Source organism: Corvus moneduloides, chromosome 14, assembly GCF_009650955.1.
Source record: "Corvus moneduloides isolate bCorMon1 chromosome 14, bCorMon1.pri, whole genome shotgun sequence".
Lineage (NCBI taxonomy): Eukaryota > Metazoa > Chordata > Aves > Passeriformes > Corvidae > Corvus > Corvus moneduloides.
The window spans coordinates 6,653,682-6,675,364 of NC_045489.1; the positions used below are offsets into that span (position 1 = coordinate 6,653,682).

The 21,683-nt window shown below is 48.9% G+C and overlaps 2 protein-coding genes across 5 annotated transcripts; both read left to right on the plus strand.

The window, feature by feature from the left end:
- Positions 1 to 832: 832 nt before the first annotated feature.
- Positions 833 to 11,033, plus strand: LOC116451002 (V-set and immunoglobulin domain-containing protein 4-like). 4 transcript variants are annotated; one of them, XM_032124080.1, is made up of 9 exons: positions 833 to 997; positions 1,919 to 2,275; positions 2,860 to 3,141; positions 4,069 to 4,143; positions 4,811 to 4,888; positions 5,197 to 5,265; positions 5,983 to 6,096; positions 7,313 to 7,334; positions 8,476 to 11,033. In XM_032124080.1, the coding sequence occupies exons 1-9, from the start codon at positions 943 to 945 to the stop codon at positions 8,666 to 8,668; spliced, it is 1,245 nt and encodes a 414-aa protein (XP_031979971.1). In that variant the 5' UTR covers positions 833 to 942; the 3' UTR covers positions 8,669 to 11,033. The 4 variants fall into 4 exon arrangements, with proteins under 4 accessions (XP_031979971.1, XP_031979973.1, XP_031979974.1 ...); XM_032124082.1 differs by having other exon boundaries at positions 4,069 to 4,137; XM_032124083.1 differs by lacking the exon at positions 4,811 to 4,888 and having other exon boundaries at positions 4,069 to 4,137.
- Positions 11,034 to 14,073: 3,040 nt separating this feature from the next.
- On the plus strand, positions 14,074 to 21,224 carry VSIG4 (V-set and immunoglobulin domain containing 4). The gene is made up of 7 exons (XM_032124085.1): positions 14,074 to 14,211; positions 15,533 to 15,889; positions 16,529 to 16,810; positions 17,738 to 17,845; positions 19,076 to 19,198; positions 19,485 to 19,506; positions 20,321 to 21,224. Exons 1-7 carry the CDS (start codon positions 14,157 to 14,159, stop codon positions 20,493 to 20,495), a joined length of 1,122 nt encoding a protein of 373 aa, XP_031979976.1. The 5' UTR covers positions 14,074 to 14,156; the 3' UTR covers positions 20,496 to 21,224.
- Positions 21,225 to 21,683: the final 459 nt, after the last annotated feature.

Here is a 21,683-nt window from a genome sequence, read left to right on the forward strand (position 1 = left end):
ATTACTGAATTATAGAGATTAACTAAAACATTTAATTAATAATACATCATTTCAGTCAAGAAACCATGATTTTATGGTCTCAAAGATTTTCTACATGGACAAGTTCCTCTTTTTGTCTCGGGGCATCTCCATGTTCACCTGTTTCCAAAGCAGTCGAAAGACGCTGCAAGTATGTATGGCCCCAATCAGGGCTTGTAATTGAAAGCAATTAACCAATTAAACCAAGCAGCTAAATTGCTCTGTGAGAAGGGAAGATCCATCTGTGAGATGCGGTAGGAGTGGTGGTCTAGGTGTTTGCAGCTCTTGGGAAATTTTGGGGTTTAGATTTGTATACCTGAATTCCTCATATCTTAAATGTGGTACAGTGATATAGAATATTTCAGTTGGAAAGGGCCTACAACAATCATCTGTCCCACACTGGTAATGTAAAAATTTAAGGTGTTTCATGAACTTAAAACATAGTGATGGGTGTTAGAGAAGCTGGTGAGAAAGTGAATTGTGAGGACCAAGATGGTTCAGCTCCTTATGAATTCTCTCTCAGACCTGCGTGTGTGTAATTGTGTGTTAAAGCTTATTCATCAGAAAACAACACAAGGAGGAAAAAAGAAATGGTTGCTTAGGAATCAAAAGAAATAAAGGAAAAAAATTTAAAAAACAGAAGGGGGGGAAGCATACTCAGCAGAAAATACGAAATAGAGTAGAAGTAATTTTTTAACTTTCCTCTTCACACCAGGGTTTCCGCTCTGCCACACCTCTGACAGTGGTCATTGAGACACTTGTTTTCTGATAAAGAGGAAGGAAAAACCACCAGCTGTTGTCCTGGATGCTCAGAGACACTCAGTGACAGAGTGAGCACAGGCAAGGAAGTCTTCCTGATTTACCGCAGCTTGGGGAAAGCGGGTCAGTCTGGCTGGAGCGGGAGCAGCTGTGCCGCTGGCAAGGATGGAAACGCTGCTGCGAGTAGCTGTGCTCGTGAGTTCCCTTCTCCACTGCAGCGGTGAGTCTGGTCTGGGCATGGGCCCCTCCCTGGGGTGGCCCTGCCCTGCGCTGGGGTGTGCTTGGCAGGGGTGGCTCTGTTTTGGGAAGAGAGATATGGCAAAAAGGCCAAGTCTGTGTGCTGCTGCCTTGGGGCTCCAGGTGTTTCAGATCCAGAGGCCACAGAGTGCAACAGTACATGAGGCCATGGAAACGCTGCCCACGCACGTGGTGACAGTTATTTCATGGAACACAAAGGGTCTGATTAGTGCTTGTGTTTCCAGGAAAAGGCAGGTTTGAAACCCACCAGAAGAGGTAAAGCAATGTCTATGGAAGCTAAGAGTCAATCCTCAGAGTGAGAGAAATGTACTGGACAACAGCAATGGTCCTAATTTTTACAGGAAAGTGTGAAGAGTTTTAGGCTTCTTTACCCCATGGTTTAAGCTTCTCATGTTTGGCTTAGGCTGAGAAAATGGTGTGTGTCAGAAAAACAAATAGGCAATGGAGAAGTTTTTGCTGTTCCTCAGAAGCCCCAAGGGTGATGTCTGGAGCAGACACTGGCTGAGACCAGGGAGCTGCCACTTGGACTTTAGACCAACTCTTTCCCTCAGGCCTAAATTATCCAATAACTCTGACCCTGTGCTCTACTCAGTGTTGGTGGTGTCAGGAAAGCACCAGGCAGAGCAGGAGAGCCAGGCTGCACACATGGCAAGAGTCGGTGCCCCTGGCCATCAGCTGCCTCCCATCCATCTGCCTCACGCCACACGGATTTTTGGTTAACCCACCCCTGAGCAGCCCATCCCTCATCATCCCCACTGACTGCCTGTGCTTCTCATCTGGTGGGTTCTCCTTGCCAATGCTCTTGCCATGGCTTTATCACCTGGGAGCTGCCTTCACCCTGGCTGCTTTGTGGCTTAATTTTCATCCTCCTTTATTCCTGCAGCTTTTCTGGACCTGAGTGGCCCCAGTGAGGTCAGAGGTGTCTGGAGGGGGTCTATCACTCTGCCTTGTGCCTATGTGCCTGTGGAGGACCTTGTGCAGCAAACCCTCACCTGGACTGTGGTACATGACAAGGGATCAGGCACCATCATTCGGAGGGATGGCTCTGATGACCACATTCTCCTGTCAGAGTACAGGGACAGAGTCAGCATCCCAAAGGATGCTCCAGGAAATGTGTCTCTCCTCATCCTGAACCTGGAGGTCTCTGACAGGGGAACCTACACTTGCCAGGTCACCTGGAAAGACAGCAACAACAGCCTGATAGCAAAGGAGATCACCACCAAATTGGAGGTTGTTAAAGGTAAATCCAAAAAGGAGGCTGTTCAGGAGGGGAAGGCTTGGCTCAGGAAGGCTTCTGGGAATTGGAGAGAGCAGGGGGGAAGTGACCACATGTTGCCATGCAGAAGCATTTTGCTGATCAGTGTCAGCCTCCAGCAAGAAGCAGCAAATATATCAGAGAGAAATTCTGCCCAGGACATAGCACCCTGCAGCTGGGGGAGGACCTCTGGTTCCTCAATTTCCAGTTTATCCCTGGCTCTATCTGTAGCCAATGGCTCAATGTTTCCCAGGGGCATGCCGCAGTAGGCAAGTCCCAGGGATACTGCATGGCTGTTTTTTGACTAAATTTCACCAGCATGTGCTTGCCCTCCCTCTGCCCAGTGTGGGGGGTTTATAGAGGCACAGAGACATCATCAGCCCAGACAGCAGGACACCAGTGCCACGGGCAGCACAGCTGAGCTCATGCTGTGCAGGGAGGTGATGTGAGAGCCGAGCTGCTTCCTCCTGGGAAGGCACCGACAGCAAGAGTGAGAACTGCTGTGGCAGGGAACCATCCCCACCACAGCCAGGGCTCTGTGACCTGGGCCCCTCTGCTTTGTCTTCCAGTGGCAGCCACCAAGCCCATCATCAGAGCCGGACAGCTGGGGCTGACGGTCCCGGCCGGAGCCAGCACCAGCCTGACCTGCGAGGCCAGCGGGTCCCCTCCCATCAGCTACCGCTGGTTCCGCAGCGTCCCGGCGGGGAAAGCCGTGCTCCTGAGCAGCGGGGCTGAGCTGGCGTGGCACAGCCTGCGGCCCTCTGACAGCGGGACGTACTTCTGCGAGGCAGAGAACAGGGCTGGGGCCGGAGCCGTGCAGCGCAGCGATGCTGTGCAGCTGACGGTGACAGGTGAGTGCCCACAACCGCAGCTCGGAAGAGAACATCCTTCTGCAGTGCAAAGGAACAGCATCCTACTTCTCCGCCCTCAGAGAAAGAAGGAAGTGCCAAACGCCTTCAGCACTCTGACACACTCCTCCCCGCTGGCTCCAGTCGGTGTCCTCCTTTATTTCCTGTATTCAGTTTCCTCCTCTTTGAGGAACTGCTCTTTTCTGAGGCAAAAGAGAGTTGCTACTTCAAACATTTATTTATTTATTCCTCTGCGGGTTTTTTGAAGTTCTCCCTGGCTCTGTAATGCTGCCCACTGCAGTTCAGCAAGTTTAGACAAGGAGTCGTGGCTTTATTTTGAGAACAAGGAACAAGTGAGTGGTAATGCAGTGGGGGAACAAACCAAACTGGCCTTTGGTCCCCGTGACCAGCTGCGTGTCTCAGGGAGACACACTGCACTTCACACGCACCAGGCTCTGACACCTCCAGGCTCTGCAGGATGATGTGTGACAGGTTGGACTCAATGGCCTCAGAGCCCTTTTTCAATCTAAATGGTTCCATGATGGGTGTCTGGTGGAAAACTTGCAGCTCTCCTTGGCTGGTTACTTGATCAGCAAAGCTGTGAAGTCCCTGATGGCAGAGCCAAGCACAGGTACCACACAGTGGCCTGTGAAAGAGGCAGAGCCTGCTGAGCTCCCAGGGCACGGAGCTTTGGCTGAAGCCCTGTGGTGTTTTTTGCAGCAGTCACACGCTGCAGGGAACAGCCCAGGAACAGGGGTCAGTGCTGCAGACGCTGGCTAACGCTGCTGGCACAGCATCCCCCCTCCTGTCAGCCGGGTGGGGGCTGCTTCCTCCTGTGCCTATCCCACCTGTGGAGAATTCTGTATCACACCAGCATCACCAACATGGTCAAACCCCTGTGTGAGCCTCTTCCTCCCCCTTACCTTGCAGATCTGCCCACAACAACAGTGGCCTTGCAGAGGAATGTGGCAACCACGGGGGGACACCACTCAACCACAGGTCGGGGTGAGAGCAGTGACAGCTACGGCGAGGATGGGGTGTTGGGGCACTGTGGCACCAGCGCTTGGCAGTGGTTTTATTGCTGGGGAGCAGAGTCTTGACAGTATTGATTTTCAGTCCATATGCCTCAGTTTTTAACCCAGATGTTTCTGAAAGCAGAGCTTCCTTCCCCTAGTTTCCATTCCACCGATGGCTTTTTGCTTGCTAATAGGTTGTGCCTCTGTAGGAGAGACTGTATGTGTCTTAGGACTGCTGATAATGCCATTTCCTAAGTTTCAGAGCATATGGGATGGAATGTTCTGGGGTTGGCTCTTTTCTAAAGAGCTTTTTTGCTTGTTATCTGATCCTGAATGGAAGCTGCTGAGGGGAGGTAGATTTGGTGTCTCCAGTGGCAGACAGGAGGGATGCAAAAGCTGCTTCAGACCTGACTGAAAACATGAGCCTGACCAGGGACAGCAGTTTTGAGGGAGGGCTTGTGATTTCCCATTTATTTTTGTGGGATGTGGGAATTTAGGCCTGGACTAGAGTAGGTCTGCTTGTGGTAACCTTCTGTGTTTGGATTATGTTTCATTTGGATCGATGGTGCCCCAGCAATCACGTGGGGATTGCAGAAGCTGGTGTCAGTCACCAAAAGCTGAGGAAAGATGTTGACAGGTGTTGATTGTTCTTGCAGGAGAAACACAAACAGAGCTGGTGTCCCAAGGTACCCCAGGAATCTTCTGGACTCCATGGGGCTCCACCACTACTGCAGGTGTGTGTGTACGGACATACAAATACACATCAGTATCTGGTGTGTGTATATGTAGTTTGTGTATACTTGTATAGTGTGTATATATACTGTATGTAGTATCCATCCAGTGAATGTATGGTACTACATGTACTCTCTCTATAGTATAGGGTATAGACAGTGTTCATTTCTGCAGTTTGCCTATTTTCATTGCCTTGTAAAGGGGCTGGAGGCATTCTCTTCTGATCCTACAGCTCTAATCCCAGATCTCCGGGTGCTAAAGTGAGGGCTGGAAATGCACTGTCAGCCTTTCACTCAGGTTTGTTTTGCAGATCTGTCCATAACAGCAACAACTTCCGAGAGTGGTGTGGGATATCCAGGGAAGAATGATACAATTCATGGTAAGTAAGAACAAAACCAAGCTGAGAAGAAGATTAAGGACCCAAGCCAGATGCTCTGTAGTCAAGAACTTTAGCTTCAAAATTAGTATTCTGCCTTTTTAGCTGCAAATAGCATTAATGGCTCTTCTCAACGGACCCAGATGATTCATGGTAACTCTTTAAAAGGCTCTGGATGTTTTTATGGAAGAGTGAAAAAAAAAAAAAAGTTGATATGTGGGGCACACAGAGTTGCTGCTGTGTTCCTGAGCAGCTGGTCCATTTTTTATCTCAGACTGTCAAAGCTGGAACAGCAGCAAAACCTCAGTGTGTGCCTCGAGCAGATCTACACATCCTCCAGCTTTACAGCATTGTGACAGGTTTAGGCGCTTTCCAAAGAGAACTGAGCAGCACCCTTGAATGGAAAGCTTTATTTCATGATATGCAGTGCAGTTATCCTGCCCAGCTCACATCCCTGTTACCTCAGCATTATGAGATAGATGCTGTCTGTACGGCTGTGGCCTCTTGGTGAGGTGTACACAGAGTGCTGGGTCACACAACACACTCAGAGCTGCCGGACCAAGGGTCTCTGGGGACACGGCTCTGCAGGGACACAGCCCTGGGTGCTCAGGCAGGGCTGGCTGTTGCTATCCTCAGGGACATGGTAAATGTCATGTAACTGCTGCTGCTGTCACCCAGGAGGGCTCCTCTGTCTTAAAGTCCTCTATTGTATTGCTTTAGATTTCCAGAGGACTGGCTTGTCCCTGTACCTGGTCATCCTGATTGCTGTGGTGTGTGGTGCTGTGGTTTTCCTTGTCATCTCTCTTATTATTTGTGTTACAAAGCCCAAAGAAGGTGAGTAGAATGTTCTGAAAAACCTGAATGTTTTATGCATGCCCAGCATGGTTTTACCTTTGATGGGTTTTGGGGCCCAGAGCACTGCTTGCAGCCACTAGCTGCAGCTCTGGCACCTGCATCATACAGGCAGTAGATGAGATGCACAGGTTGACACAGACGGTGGGAGATCCAAAGAGGCAGAGAAGTCCTCGCAGTCAGGAGGGTCTTCCGGGCACCAGACATGGGGTTGGGGCAGCAGTGGCCCTGGTGCTCCTGAGCTGCACCCTCCCATCCCTGTACTGGCTCTGAGGCAGCTCAGTCCTTGCCCTGCAGCCCATCCCAAGGTGTGTGGCTTGCTCTGCCACAGAGCCTTGGGATGGTTGTTTCTCACTGCTCCTCACAGACATCCCAGGGCTCAGGCTCACCTGCTTGGCCAGGTTCATAGCACCAAACCTTTAAAGTCTCTGGCAGAAGGTTCATCCCATCCTGCTGCTGGGGAATGCCTTTGGCACCAGTTGCTGCCCAATAGTTCCCATAGTTGGCACCCAGAGGGAAGTGCCAAGAACCTGTGAAGAACTGTCAATTCTCCCTATTTCATATAAATTTGTTTCCTCTCTGGTCTTTAGTCACAGGATGTATTCACTGAATGCCTCTGTTTCTCCTGCACTGCCACCAGAAATCCCCCTGACCAAATGTTCCTTGGAGCCCCCTCCTCACCAGCTGTGCTTGGCTGTGGGCACACAGGTGTACTTTGGGGTTTGAGATCCCACAGACTTAATTTTCTCCTCTGTTTCTCTAATGACTTTCCTATGACTCCATGCTACCAAATAATAATAATAATAATTTTCAGATATTTCTTTTGCCATTTTTCTTATTTTTATCTTTTCCTTTTTAAAGGAATCCAGAATAACCACTTTCAAAACTGTTCTTTATTGAACTTCTAATGAATAGGGAAACTGGGGAAACTGTGAGCTTCTAGTTTCTAACCTCAACTTTATCTTTGACATTGGGCTGGTTTTTTTGATCCAGTTGTGTGACAGCCGGGTTGCTTTCATTTTCTTGGACTGAATCCTGGGAAACTGAGTCATCACCTGCCTGACATGATATCCAAGGTTGTTATTTTTGCTCTGTCTTCAGAGGTCATTCTCTTATACCAAGAACATAAGCAAAGAAATTCTTTTCTTAAGAAGGTAAATGCAAATTATTGACACAAATTCTGATTTTTCTTTTCCAGCTCAAGTCTATGACGTAAAATCGTGAGTATAACCCTTTATCTGGCGCATTGATGAGTCCTGGGGGGCTGTATCAAGGCAAAAATAAAAAGCACTGCTATTAGCTGTCATGATGAAAAACCCCTTAAGCAGTTTGGTTGAAGAGGTTCACAGTTAGCTCAAGAGCTCACTGTAGGATAGCTTGTGGGCTTTCCACAGCAACACAGAATGTGGGAAGAAAGCATATGTATTTTTTTCATAGCAATATCAGAACTGCAAAAGTGAGCAAGAGCTGCTTATTAATTTCTAAGCCCAGGGAAGGGCTACTGAAGACAATTGCCAAGGCTAAATTCTCTGTGTTTTTCCAAGGCTAAATTCCCAGTGTTTCTTCAAATGCAAAGAAAAGGAACTCCCCTTCTAGAGACCACTGGTTATATTCTGATTTATCCTCAAAACATCCCTGGCTGAATTTGCTTCTTCTAACCATAGCTGTGGCAGGAAGTTATAGCTGTTTCTAAACTTGGGTTTCACATCCTGATCTACTTGTAGCCTGTGGAAGTTTTACTGAAAAGCCTGATAATCCAGTCAAAACATACAAGGAGAACCACTTCTGTAGGTATAAATTAGAGTGCTGCTGAGTTGAGTATTACAGTAGGATGTGCCAGCATCCCAGTGCTAGGCTTCCCCAGCAGTGTGCAAGGCAGCAGTTTTAAGTTACAGTTGAACCCTGAGCAACGGGACAAATGCTGTGATGACATTTCTCCTCAGAGGATCTATCTTCATTAAAAAATATTAGATACCATAAGCTAGACAGTGGATGTGGGCTGCTTTTAGTTCTCAATTTACCCTTCCTCCGATATTTTAAATAAATATTTATTTATTCATCTTCAATAATTATCTGATCGCACCAGTGCAAGAAATGGCGGTAATCCTTTCATTACTTGCACATACTTTGCTGCCTTTCCCTGGAAACCTTCTCTGGGTTGGAAGCAATGCTTCTACAATGCCCAAGCTTTTTCAGCCACTGGAAAGCAAAGGACAAAATTCTCTCCTTCAGAATATTGCTATAGTCCAATGGCTCAGGTTTACACAGGTTTGAGTCAGACCACTATATTAGTCAAAAACCTGATGGTTGGGAGATGCTTTGTTTACTCTGATTGATACTCTTCTTGCATTTTGATTTCAGCCGTAACTTGAGAGCAGCAACTTCTTCAAGCCGTGATAGCACAGGTTACTATGAGGAACCCATCTCTTCCACTGAAAACAACTATGTGATGGAGCCCAGGGAAAACAAAATCTCTGAAGAAGTAAATAAGAATGTATCTGACTGTGCTGGAAACCCCCAGGAATCTGAGTATGAAGTAGGGGACACTTCCTGAGAACTAAGAGCGCTCTGCAGATACCAGTCCTCAGGAGTACCTTCACCCAGACAAAATACTTATCTTTCTTCTCACTTTTGCCCCTGACAGATAGGTTGGACAAGCAGTGGTTGCTCTCCCTTCACAATCCCTGCAGCAAAAATGCAGATCTCATCAGGAACTTCAGTTACAGACTCCTGTATAGAACTTCTTATTTTGTTTTCCTTGAGTCCCTCTCACCACCTCTATCCAAGAAAGCCCTTTGAAAGCTGTGGCATGCAGGTCGCAGACTAGGAGCACTGTACTAAACTTAATGCTTTAGATGGCCAAAAGGATCAGCGTTTCCAGCCTTCATGGGGTGGGAGGAGAGCCAGCACCAAGGGCTGCTCAGCATCCCCATCCCTGTGGGTGAGCAGGGGAGGATGTGGCTGGCTTGGGAATTGATGGTTCTTCTCCTGCCCACCTGATGCTGCACAGGTTTTAATGAATGAGAGGTCTTTTAGAAACACTGGAAGGCAGATTAAAGCCAAGAGAAACTCAGGAGCCTGCCATGCTAGGAGAAGCAGTGCAAGAAGCGGGAATGTCCCATACAGCCCTTGTGCTGCCCTTGATCCCCTCCCCCAGCACTGCAGCAAAGTCTAGGCACACTGGCCATAGCTCTGGGTGGTTCTGATACTGCAACCAGGCTCATTCTTTCTGAACTCCCATTCTCTGTTCTCTCTTTAAATGCATGATGGATATTTGAAAGAAATTACAGACTTTTCCATAAATCTGGGGTAGGATTGCTTACACATGCCTCACATATTTTGGTGTGTGTATTTCTGCACCACTGGCTCATTTTGGAATGCCAGCAAGCCACTCACAGCTCCTCAGTAGATACTCAGGAAGTACTTTCCTCCCAGCTTAAAAGGCCTGAAGGGCAAGTTATGAATAATCTCTACTGCCCTGAGTAAAGCTATCATGCAGATTTATGGAAGAACCTTTTTATAATGAACAGGGCAATCCTGTGTCCCATTAAAAGCCATGCAGACAGATGTAAAACAGAGGAAGTCACCTGAGGGATGAGTGGGACGCTGGTGGCACAGGATTAATGGACCCCCAGCTGTGCTGCTCACACCCAGGACAGCTCTGCATCTGCAGATCTCTCCAAGCATCAGTTCAAAACTCACCAGAATTCAAAGGGAGTGTGAGGTGCTAATGGAAAGGTATTCCAGTCAAATAACAGGATTGTGGTACTGTAAAACCCATGGACTGTCACTACCTTATGTAGGCATGTTGGCCTCATCTTGGGTTTAGCAGAGCAAGAAAAGTTACTGAGAAAGATTATAAAGAATAATTATTGGTACAAAACTACATCTGTGCAAACAGTCTCTTGGAAAAAGGAGAAGAAGAAGCAAATGAGCAAAGTGTGCTCATGGGGGTCAGGGCTGAGAAGGTGAAGGGGCTATTTGTTTACAGCTTCTCTGAAAAGGATGCAGAAATTAGTGATAATTGTCTGGTAGCACTTTCAAAGGGCAAGGAAAAGTACTTTTTTGTATGCAACACAGAAATAAATGTGGAACACAGCTGCTTACCTGTGACTGAGAGCCAGAGGTCTAATGGGAAATTAGAGGAAAGAATGATTTAAAAGTTCATCAAAATGCACAAACCACCAGGCACACTTTCCAGGCACTTATCAGTGACCTTATACTTTCTCCCTGCATGTTTCTGTGCTAAAAGTTTTACTTTTCTTTGTTAAGAATGTACTTAAAAATCAAGGGCAGGGACATCTTGATTTTTGAATGAAAAGGGAATACATGGCAGCTGCTGGTGCTGTCATGGAGAAAACTACCAACATGTACATGTAACTTATTGCAGATGTGGAGAAAATAGGTGTGAGTGTGTGTTTCTGCATGTGAGTGTGAGCTCAGAGGAGGTGGGAAGGGAATGTGGCAGATGCTGGAGCACAGCTCACCCATCTGAGCTTAGCCTGACTGCTGTGCCCACTGAAGGGGCAATATGGCTCTGGCCACCTGAAATGACCTACAGTGCACTTCATCTGAGGTGTCATGGTGTGGCCTGAGCTCCAGCCTGAGGAGAAGGGAGCACTGAGGGAAGGCAGAGGTGCAGAGACAAAGGGCTTCCGACTGAGGGACAGTCACGTTGTGGTCTGAGCTCTCACAGCTGAAGCCCCATGGATAATGGCTGCCAGGAATCCCACAGCTTGCCCCAAAATCACTCAATTCCAGCTGCACTGCAAAGCCACAGGCAATGCAGCCCCACCAATGTGGATAAACGGTAGTGTTATCCTGGCTGGACAGCTAGCACCAGGAGCTGATGCTATTAAATACAGCTGTTGTAAGGCAAGCTCATGAAACTGAAAATAAATCCATGAGTTATGGTCTCCGTGTGTTTTGTGTCTGCATGCACTGTGGGACAGCTGGACAGGGTCCAGATTCTGACTTGGTATGGGGTGTACCTGGGCAGAAGGGTAGCTGTTGTGCACCCTGTGCACTGGCAGGCTAGAGGATGAGCTGAAGTCACAGCAGATCATCCCAGACCAGCAGTTTTGTTTACCAAACCCAGAGCTCAGCCAGCCTCTGCAGAGCACTGGGAGGAGGAACTGAGTGGCCTGAAAAAAGACAGTATCAGATAGTGGTGAGTCTACACGAGCACCAGCAGCGGGTGCGTGTGGTAACCACAGGTAAGGGGACATCTCTCTTGTTCTGATGGCTGGGTGTGTGCAGCCCACCCACAGCACCAGGAAAGAAAAGAGTACTCAGATGACATTGTATATATGGGTCACTCCCTTGGTGTCAGGAGGTGTTTACAAGGATTTGGCCAAGCTAATAGCAACCCAGCACTAATGTCATTGACCTGAGAGTTCCTGGGAAGGGAAATGAATTTTTTCAGAGAGAGCACTTGTACATCTTGTTTCTGTCACACAAGCTTTAAGGGAAAATGCTAATTTACATTAATTTCTGTTTCTTTAAGTGGAACAAGGTCATGTTTTGATGACTGACTGTATGATTATCTGATGTGGCAGAACTGTGGTGTGAATGGCTGGGGGAGATCACACAATCAGCTTCTGTGCGACATCCAAAAAGTACCCAGTAAAATACAGTCTGTTGAGTCAGATCTGTGAGTTAGTTGCAGCTGGACCAAACAAGAAAGTCTCAAGTAAAAATTGCTTTTTTTTTGAGGGCATAGAGTTCAAAAAGAGCACTTTGAGACCTTTCTTCTTCACTTATCTACTTTTTGGTGATTTGCTCAAAGTTGGGTTCTGAATTTCATCTCCTTGAACACTAAGGTTCTTATTTTATTACCAGAAAAATGGTGGCAAACTGGCACTGGCAGATTTTGTCAGAGCATGAAAGTACAATGCAGGCTCAGCAGAGCTGGTCGCTATGAACAGGGTCTGAGGGACCATCTGTGGTCAGGCTCAGGGACATGAAGACTTTACTGTGTCACCTCCAGTTAGCCCATGATGACTAGCAGAAACTGCAGAACAAAGAGTGCCTGAGCTGTGGTACTTAGAGAAATTACACTTGAGAGTGTCCTGTCCTGTGTGTGGGAGGAAGGTGGGTACCGGGGGGACAGGCTGCAGGGTGCCTAACCTGCAGCACTGCGTGGGAGAGAGCAGCAAGTCCAACCCAGAGCAGAGACACTGGAATAAAATGCTGCACTTTAATAAACCAGGTGGCTAGCCATCATGGTTGAGACACTGAAGGCTTTTTCTTCTTGTGTTCAGATTCAAAACTGTGAGGAGTCCCTTCAGTAAGGAAGAAATGGGCTGACTGTGTGACTCAGGCAGCTATGTCTGTGTCCAGGGAGAGAAAGATGTCATGTACATCACATTTCGGGAACTACAGTTATTCATGTCTGCTTTAGTTAAATAGTCTTTTTTTTTAATCCTGTATAATTAGAGCCTCAGGAAGTCTTGCATGTCCGGTTCAAAAAATAATCCTATCAGCAGTTTTAGCTTGGGTTTTCAACTTCTTCCAGGGCATGTTCCCCAAAACCCAGCTTCTCTTAAACTGTTTTGCGTAGGAGACTGTTTGTTTGGAACAAGGTTCTACTGCCAGTCACGTACCAGAGTATGGAAAAGGTTGGGTTTTAATCATCTCTATGAAAATAGACACATTTCCCTCTTTGAATAACATACCTAGCAAATTTAACAAGTGCTTTTTTGTTTATTTGCTTGCTTTTAGACATGACTCAAACATTGCTAAAAGCTTCTCAGGGGCAGCATGGGCAGAGGGACACAGGCCTTGTGAACTGGCACCCCACTGGTAGCTGCAGCAAAGATGTCAAGAAAAGAAGTCAGCAAAAACCAAGTTTTAATGTCTTACATAGACGTGCTTTGCAAGAATGGGTGCTGCTGCCCCCATCATCTTCCTCAGCAGGATGGCAGCTGGTGGTAGCTCTCAGCCTGGAGCCCTGGAAGAATTTGTTGCACCAGGTCTTGCAACATGACATTTAGCTTTTTGCTCCAGGCAAGTTCCACCACAGCAATCATCAGGGCTCAGCTGCAATCACAGTCAGCAAGGGCCCCACGGGTGGGCACGCCTCTGCCTGGGACTGAAATGAGATCCACACAGTTCTTCATTACTGACTTTGGGAAAATGAAGATAATCTCCAGCTCTCATTACCCTAGCAGAGAGGGAATAAGCTGTCACTGACATGGAGCAGCACTTCCAGAGATGCATTCAGCTGCAAGGTGAATGGGTCAGCCCAAGCAGATGTTGTGATGGGATGAGACTGTGGCAAAATCATCCCATTTACCTTTCTCTCCCAGTTCCAGTAGAAAACAGCTCCCTGTCCCTCAAACACATCTGTCTCCTGCTCAAAGATACCATTTTCCTGTTGCAGCTGTTGGAACCATGCTAAGGCATGGCTATTGAGTAAGTCCAAAAAAGCTGCTCTACTGACTCATTAAACGCCTACAACAGAATTCACTAGGTCAGTAGATTTGCTTTTATACGTTTCTTACCTTTCCATAAGTCCTTCTCCTTTGGGTAATAATTAGTAAGCACCTAATAATTAGCATCACACCTAGATAACTCTTAGAAGTACTTTTAAAGGTACCCTACAGAGCACACTCAGAATGTCCCTTGGCTGCCAGTCATAAGTCACTTCGTTGGCAAACACAGTGTGTGCTTTCAGAGCATGAAACATGATGACTTTTGCCCATGAACTGGACTATTGCAGCAGAAATGTGTGCTGAGAGAGTCTGTAATGCTCAGCATGACCTGGCAATGGGCACTTGCAGCTCAGAAAGGCAACTGGATCCTGGGCTGCATCAAGAGAAGTGGATGGGACAGGGAACGGGACTGGAAAAATCCATACAGCCTTTCTCCTTCCTTCACCCTTCACCTAACTCAGCAGTGAAATGGACTCGTGATGTTTCAGAAAGAGGATCCTAGATGACAAAGGACAGAATAAAGGGAAGTATTCTTCACTTGCAGTCTGGTCCCAGGAGGGTGGGGGTCTCTTGGGGAAAGGAAGACAGACCTGCAGTTCTGGGAGAATGGGAGAAGTTGGGCGGATAGTGGTGTTTGGGATGACTTTCATCAGCTGCAACGGTGAGTAAATGCTTCAATGTATAAGAACAAAAATCAGAGTACTAAGAGGCTAGGGGAAATCTTTTGAATTATAGCATCTTTTTTTTTTTTAATTGACAATTGCAGAAAGTCTTTAGCTTATTGCATTAATCACAGAGCCTGAGAGTTCATGAAAGTCTCCTTTGGCATCAGATACAACAAGGTGCTTCCAAGAGTGCAGCAAATGGGGCAGTATCAGGCAAGTCAGCTTCCCTGCCCCAAGGCAAGAACAGAATATAGTTTTTTGAGACCCTTGGCAAGGACCAACTCTGGTGTGCCAGCTCTCAAAACAGTCTTGGTGAAGCTGGAATATGCATTCTACTAGAATTTAATAACGCATCCTCATTGTTCTGTTAGCATGGCCCTGGGAAGAAGAGGTGCTGGCACATTTGATTCCCCTTGGTCTCTCTTACCTAGTGACTCTCTCGTTGCATCAGGAAAGCTGAGACTGGAACCTTGGCTTCAGTTCCTATGCCCCTTACTGAATATACCCTTTCTCAGGGCATGTATGTCAACGGCAGCAGCAGAGGAAAGTTTTGGGAAACAGGAGGAAAGTGCTCTTACAAGTTGTATACAGAAGCACAGCTCCTGACATTTAGAAAAATTGGTTGAAATATATTCCCCGTTTCATCATAAAAAAACAGCTTTGCACATTTCTGGGACCTGCCTCTCAAGCAACTTCTTGTGAGTTAAAGCTGCTGAATATAACCAGTGTTTTTCTGGGGAGGGGAAAGGGGACAAGAATAAGGGGTATGGGGAGAGGTGAGCCAAGCCAAATTAAATTCAGGTGATTTGCTACTTACAAGAGGCACTTCCCAGAGGAGCTGTGGGATCCATGGGCAGACAGCTAGAGAAACTGGGAGAATGTGTGGAGAAAATCTGCCCACTCTTCTCCTGTGCCTACCTGAATGCTTGGCAGAGTACTGATCTGGGTCAGGTCTGAAGTTTTCCAAGGCTAAAGCAAAAGGATTGGCTTTGGTCCACCATTCCTATTCCAGGTCCAGTACCGTAGGGAATGTCCCTAAATGCTCCTGCCCACAAGGAGCCTCTCTGTACTGAGAAAGAATTAAGAACTGGCAAGTGCCTAGAGAAAGACACAATAAAAATAGACATGAGGTCAAGGCAGTTGTTCACTTCCCCATGCTTGATGATGTGGGCTGCCTTAGTGGCTGTGGCCTACACAGCACATCTGAGACCTGGCCGCATGCTGGCATCTACTGCCTGATGAGTCCCATCTATCTAGAGGACGTTTCCCTCTTCTAGTGCATTCTGATTTCTTCCCTTCCACTGCTGTTCCCTGCAGCCCTCCTGGATCTGTCTGGTGTCCACCAGGTCACGGGCACATGGATGGGATCCATCACTGTACCGTGTACCTATGTGCCTTCAGAAGGTTTCACACAGCAAATGCTTAGCTGGAGTGTGGAGCGGGATTCTAGCACCTCTACCATCTTCCGGAGGGATGATTCTGGTGACCACATCTTGCTGTCTAAATTCCGAGGCCGAGTCAGCATCCCAAAGCAGAGCCCAGGGAATGCCTCACTCCTCATTGAGAACCTTGAAATGCCTGACAGTGGACACTACACCTGTCAAGTCATCTGGAGGTCTACAGATAACAGCTTGATAACAAGAGAGGTGACCACTACAGTTAAAGTTGTCAAAGGTAAATCCAGCAACAAAGCCCTGCTCTTGAGCAGCCAGCTTAAACCAAACGAAGGTAGAGGCACCAGCGTTTGTGGGAATAGTCTTTCACACCATGCTGTTTGGCTCATCTAGATTGGGGGTAAAGGCATCTGCCTCCCTTGCTATGTTGGTTAACCTTGGAGGTTACACACATGGAGGTGTACAAATGAATTGGGGAAGGGGACCACTTCGTGTACAGCCCAAGCTGGATCTATTGATGGGCCAGTTGAACCCATGATGTTTGAGATAACGTCCAGGTCTGGGTCTGTGCAAGCAGCCAATGCCTCTGTGGCTCTTGTAGCAAGTGGGTGTTGTGTGAGACAAGTCTGCCTTCTCCCCTTCCCGAGCATCCTCAGTGTGTGCTAGAAATAACAGCATTTCTGCCAGGGGGCCACCCACCCCAGAGAGCAGGACTTTGTGATAGGGTGGCAGCACAGTGGTGTAACCTGGATTAACACACAGGTGACTTGAACTCATGCTGTGCAGGGAGGTGATATGAGAGCTGAGCTGCTTCCTCCTGGGAAGGCACCGACAGCAAGAGTGAGAACTGCTGTGGCAGGGAACCATCCCCACCACAGCCAGGGCTCTGTGACCTGGGCCCCTCTGCTTTGTCTTCCAGTGGCAGCCACCAAGCCCATCATCAGAGCCGGACAGCTGGGGCTGACGGTCCCGGCCGGAGCCAGCACCAGCCTGACCTGCGAGGCCAGCGGGTCCCCTCCCATCAGCTACCGCTGGTTCCGCAGCGTCCCGGCGGAGAAAGCCGTGCTCCTGAGCAGCGGGGCTGAGCTGGCGTGGCACAGCCTGCGGCCCTCTGACAGCGGGACGTACTTCTGCGAGGCAGAGAACAGGGCTGGGGCCGGAGCCGTGCAGCGCAGCGATGCTGTGCAGCTGACGGTGACAGGTGAGTGCCCACAACCGCAGCTCGGAAGAGAACATCCTTCTGCAGTGCAAAGGAACAGCATCCTACTTCTCCGCCCTCAGAGAAAGAAGGAAGTGCCAAACGCCTTCAGCACTCTGACACACTCCTCCCCGCTGGCTCCAGTCGGTGTCCTCCTTTATTTCCTGTATTCAGTTTCCTCCTCTTTGAGGAACTGCTCTTTTCTGAGGCAAAAGAGAGTTGCTACTTCAAACATTTATTTATTTATTCCTCTGCGGGTTTTTTGAAGTTCTCCCTGGCTCTGTAATGCTGCCCACTGCAGTTCAGCAAGTTTAGACAAGGAGTCGTGGCTTTATTTTGAGAACAAGGAACAAGTGAGTGGTAATGCAGTGGGGGAACAAACCAAACTGGCCTTTGGTCCCCGTGACCAGCTGCGTGTCTCAGGGAGACACACTGCACTTCACACGCACCAGGCTCTGACACCTCCAGGCTCTGCAGGATGATGTGTGACAGGTTGGACTCAATGGCCTCAGAGCCCTTTTTCAATCTAAATGGTTCCATGATGGGTGTCTGGTGGAAAACTTGCAGCTCTCCTTGGCTGGTTACTTGATCAGCAAAGCTGTGAAGTCCCTGATGGCAGAGCCAAGCACAGGTACCACACAGTGGCCTGTGAAAGAGGCAGAGCCTGCTGAGCTCCCAGGGCACGGAGCTTTGGCTGAAGCCCTGTGGTGTTTTTTGCAGCAGTCACACGCTGCAGGGAACAGCCCAGGAACAGGGGTCAGTGCTGCAGACGCTGGCTAACGCTGCTGGCACAGCATCCCCCCTCCTGTCAGCCGGGTGGGGGCTGCTTCCTCCTGTGCCTATCCCACCTGTGGAGAATTCTGTATCACACCAGCATCACCAACATGGTCAAACCCCTGTGTGAGCCTCTTCCTCCCCCTTACCTTGCAGATCTGCCCACAACAACAGTGGCCTTGCAGAGGAATGTGGCAACCACGGGGGGACACCACTCAACCACAGGTCGGGGTGAGAGCAGTGACATGGAGCTCACAGTGACAGGTGAGTGCCCAGGCCAGAGTTAGTCATCTCTGTTGCAGGAGAAGACCAGAGCAGGGAGTTTGCTCTTCCACAGCAATATCAGACACCTATACTGTATATCAATTACGTCTTGATAGTTACCCAGAGAGGCAACACCAGAGGCTGGCACCCTCCCTGCTTGAGAGTGTGCCTGATGATGGGAGGGGGCCAGAAAATGTCCTCTATGTCCCTTTGGGACCAGAACTGTTGAGGTTGCAATGCTTCAGTGGGAGGTTGCCTGGGGCAAGAGACCTGGCACAGGGCTCCACACGTCAGAGAGTTTATGGTGCAGCTATTGATTGCAAAGCCCCCCAGACCAGCCAGGGAGTCACCATGGGAGAGAGGGAGTGAAAGAGTCCTCTGGAAATCTAGGCAAGTGCCAGCAGGACAAAGCCAAAGCATTCCCAGGCCATGCTGTAGCCAGGCATGATGCACCATATCAGCCAGGGCTGCCAGGAACCTGTGGGGTGATGGTCAGGGATGGGGACAGGAGTGTCAAATGCTGTCCCAGGCCTGCTGGCAAGACACACACAGGATAATAGGTGAGTCTAGCACTGGCAGAGCAGACCCCATTTTCCCGATGCCTAGGGCAGCTCCCAGTGGGGCTGCAATGCATCCACCATTCTCCACTGACAGATCTGGTCCCCACGATGCTGGTCTCCAGGATGGATACTGCTCCAGTGAGGCCTTTTACAGATACAAGTGAGTAGAGTGTCATGCTGGAAAACGCCAGATTTGCCCTGGCAAGGGCAGGGCGGCAAACACCATCCCAGACCAGCTCCACATCTGGCTGCTGTGCTTGTGGCAGATACGGCTGCAGGGAACAAACCCTGGCATGCCAAATACCAGGCATTATCCAGGCAGGACTGCGCTCCTGGCTCCCGCCCACACGCCTGGTGGTGGGAGGTTTTGCAGCCTGAAGCTTGCTGTTTGCTTCCACGCAGGGATGCCCCATCCCTGGAAGCATTCAAAGCCAGGTTGGACGGGGCTTGGAGCAACCTGGTTGGTGGAAGGTGTCCCTGGCCATGGCAGGGCGTGGAACGAGATGGGCTTTAAGATCCCTTCCAAATTGAACCCCCAAGTGGCCTCGGCCCCGCCTTCGGTTAGGATTTAAAGGCCGTCCAAAGCAGCGGGCGACTGCCGGCTCCCGGCCGTGCGGCGGGGCCACCCCCCGTGTCCCCCGGCCGCAGTGACAGCGCTGTCCCCCCGCAGGTTCCCCGCGGGTCGCACCGTCCCCGCTGCTGTACGGACCGGCGGCCGCGCTGGGCGGCGCCGCGCTGGGCGCGCTGCTGGCGCTGGGGCTGGGCTGCTGGCGGCGGCGGCGGAGGAAGGAGGGTGAGCAGCCTCAAATCCAGCCGGGGGCGGGCGGTGGGGGCAGCCCCGGGAGGAGGAGACGGGGCGGGCGTGCGGGCGGTGGAGGGCGCGGTCCGAGGTGACGGGCGGGCGGGACAGTCCCATCCCCATCACCCCCATCCCCAGTTGATTCCTTCCAGGGAGAGGCCGGTGGGAGGGTTATTCCCTAAACGTGGGAACACCCGGAAGCTGGGTTTTGTTCTGTGACTCATAAAACAAGTCGATGCACATCTTAGATTCTTTTTTTTTTTTTTTTTTTTCTTTTCAGAACCTCTCTATGAAGTTGCTTTGTGAGTGGAATTTTCTACTTGGGACATTAACACTGAGGACACTGTACTGATGTCTGCTCCTAAAAAGCCTCCTTGCTCAGTGAAAAGCAAAGGTTTATTTGCCTTGCAGAGGAAGGATCTGAACACCTTGACAGTTTAGTTAGCAACTTGAGGACTTAACACATGGTCACAAGAGATAGCCAGACTGTTCTTTAATATGGTAGAAAAACAGATACTCCGGGTCCTTTGCTGTGCCTGGCACATGCCATGGGAAAGCTCTTCTCTGGGGGAAATTCTCACCATTATTTAACAAAGCCAAGGACAGAAATTCTCAGCTCTTCCTTTAAGTTCCCTCTACAGATGCCTTTCTCTATAAGAAACATGTCTTAGTGCTTGCCCAAGTATTACTTTGCACAGTTCCTGTTCACATATGATTATACAAACACATCTTCTGCCTTGTCCTCATCTCAATCTTCAACACCTTCATACTGCTTTTCAACTCAGAGACACACCATAGCCATCTGTAGCCATTTTTCCCAGTTATTCCCAGTATTTACTTTCCAAAGGCTAGACTGTCTTCTGGTAACTTTAGAGTATAACATGATAATGCCATGAGAGTTTATAGTACCAGTATTAACTGTTCAGTGCTTCTTTTTGTGTGTGTAATTATTTTAACGTCACTTTCTAGTGTCTTTCAGAGCCCCCCAGGCCCTCACTAGAATAACATGAATTTTGCTGCTTCACAGATTATGTGGTAGATCTTGTCTCTGACTAGGATGTAAATGAAGTGCCATCTGCTTTGGTTGTCCCTCTCACTCATGTCTCCCTTGCCCAGCCGCAGCACTGCAGAGGTCGCCCTGCTGCACACGGAGGTGGAAGTCCCTGTTAAGTGTCTACACGAAGAAACGTGCTCTAACACTGAAAAGACCACCATGAAAGACAGGAAAGGTCCTGAGTATGAGAACCTTGTAACTGCAATGGAATCACAATATGAAAGAGAAGGAATTTAGTTGAGTACTGGCTTTTCCGCATGAGCAGCTGTGCAGGGCTGCAGGTACTGAAGAGTGAACTTAACAGAAGGAAACTCTTCCTCCTGTTGTCCCTCTGCTCTGCTCTCACTGCTTGCTTTAACCTAGAGGAGCTGCATAAACTTTTGGTCTTTGGCAGACCAGGCCCTGCCTGTGGGACCAGAAACCCCCAGCCAACTGTTTGTCTACACACTTCTAATGAGCAAGTCGTTTCTGAGCAACCTGAAGGACCAAGGTCAGGAAGAGAGGATCTGAAGGAGTGGGAACATGACATTCTTTAGCCTGTGAAAAAATCCAGGATTGACATACTGGGTGCAATGCTGGCACTCAGTAACACTGGCAAGCAGTACTTGCCAGTGTGTGTTCCTGTTAAGACATCCCAGGCTGCAAGGAACCAGGACTGTGCTGGAAATGGAGATCCTCTGGCTTATGCAGCTCAGAAAATACTGGTTGTACATCCTGCCTGTCCTTGAGTCTTTCTTTTTTTGTTACAGCATGGTAAAGGGACCACAGAGGGGAGGTTAATGTCCCAGGGATGTTGTTTTTGCTATCAGACTGCAGCTCAGTGCTCAGGAGAGAGAGGGGATGAGTCTCTGAACTGTCACACACTGGTTTTCTCCTGGAAAACCAGAACTGATGTTGAAGGAAATGCTGGCATTTAATTTTTACATTATGGGGGCCAGAGGCATAATAAAATAGAGAGAAATCTGAGGCATTTGGATAATGATTAAGTAATTTCTCTGAATACAACAGGCTGACACCAATTTACTCTGTGGGACGTAAGTCAGTCTGTATGATTACTAATGCTGACCTATCGTGCAACATGGATGCTGTTCCTGCCTTCAGCTGCAGTGCATTCCCTACAGTATGCTGTCGCTCAGCAGCCTGATTTGCCTCGTCATTGTTAATCATTTGTATCTTGTCTGTACTGGAGTGCTGCAGTCAGCTCTGTCCTCCCTATCTGTCCTTCCAGCCAGCATCCCTTTGTCCTGCAGGCTTGGCAGGGAGGAGGAATGCCTCCTGGCTTTAGCAAACCAAATTTGTAAGAAGAGTTACTGGCTTTTATTAAATCAGTGGGTGCAGCAAGGAAAGCATGGGGAAGCAGCTGAGCTCAAGTCACACACACCCTCCCTGCTTGGCCCTGACTTCACCCACAAGGCTTGTCTCTGC

Bases quoted from the DNA above. Each gene is read 5' to 3' on its own strand.
- VSIG4 (XM_032124085.1), top strand. From the start codon at position 14,157: ATGGGAGAAGTTGGGCGGATAGTGGTGTTTGGGATGACTTTCATCAGC. The intron at 15,890-16,528 runs GTAAATCCAGCA...TTTGTCTTCCAG, and splicing joins TACAGTTAAAGTTGTCAAAG to TGGCAGCCACCAAGCCCATC. The intron at 19,507-20,320 runs GTGAGTGGAATT...TCCCTTGCCCAG, and splicing joins CCTCTCTATGAAGTTGCTTT to CCGCAGCACTGCAGAGGTCG.
- LOC116451002 (XM_032124080.1), top strand. From the start codon at position 943: ATGGAAACGCTGCTGCGAGTAGCTGTGCTCGTGAGTTCCCTTCTCCAC. The intron at 5,266-5,982 runs GTAAGTAAGAAC...GTATTGCTTTAG, and splicing joins GAAGAATGATACAATTCATG to ATTTCCAGAGGACTGGCTTG. The intron at 6,097-7,312 runs GTGAGTAGAATG...TTTCTTTTCCAG, and splicing joins TGTTACAAAGCCCAAAGAAG to CTCAAGTCTATGACGTAAAA.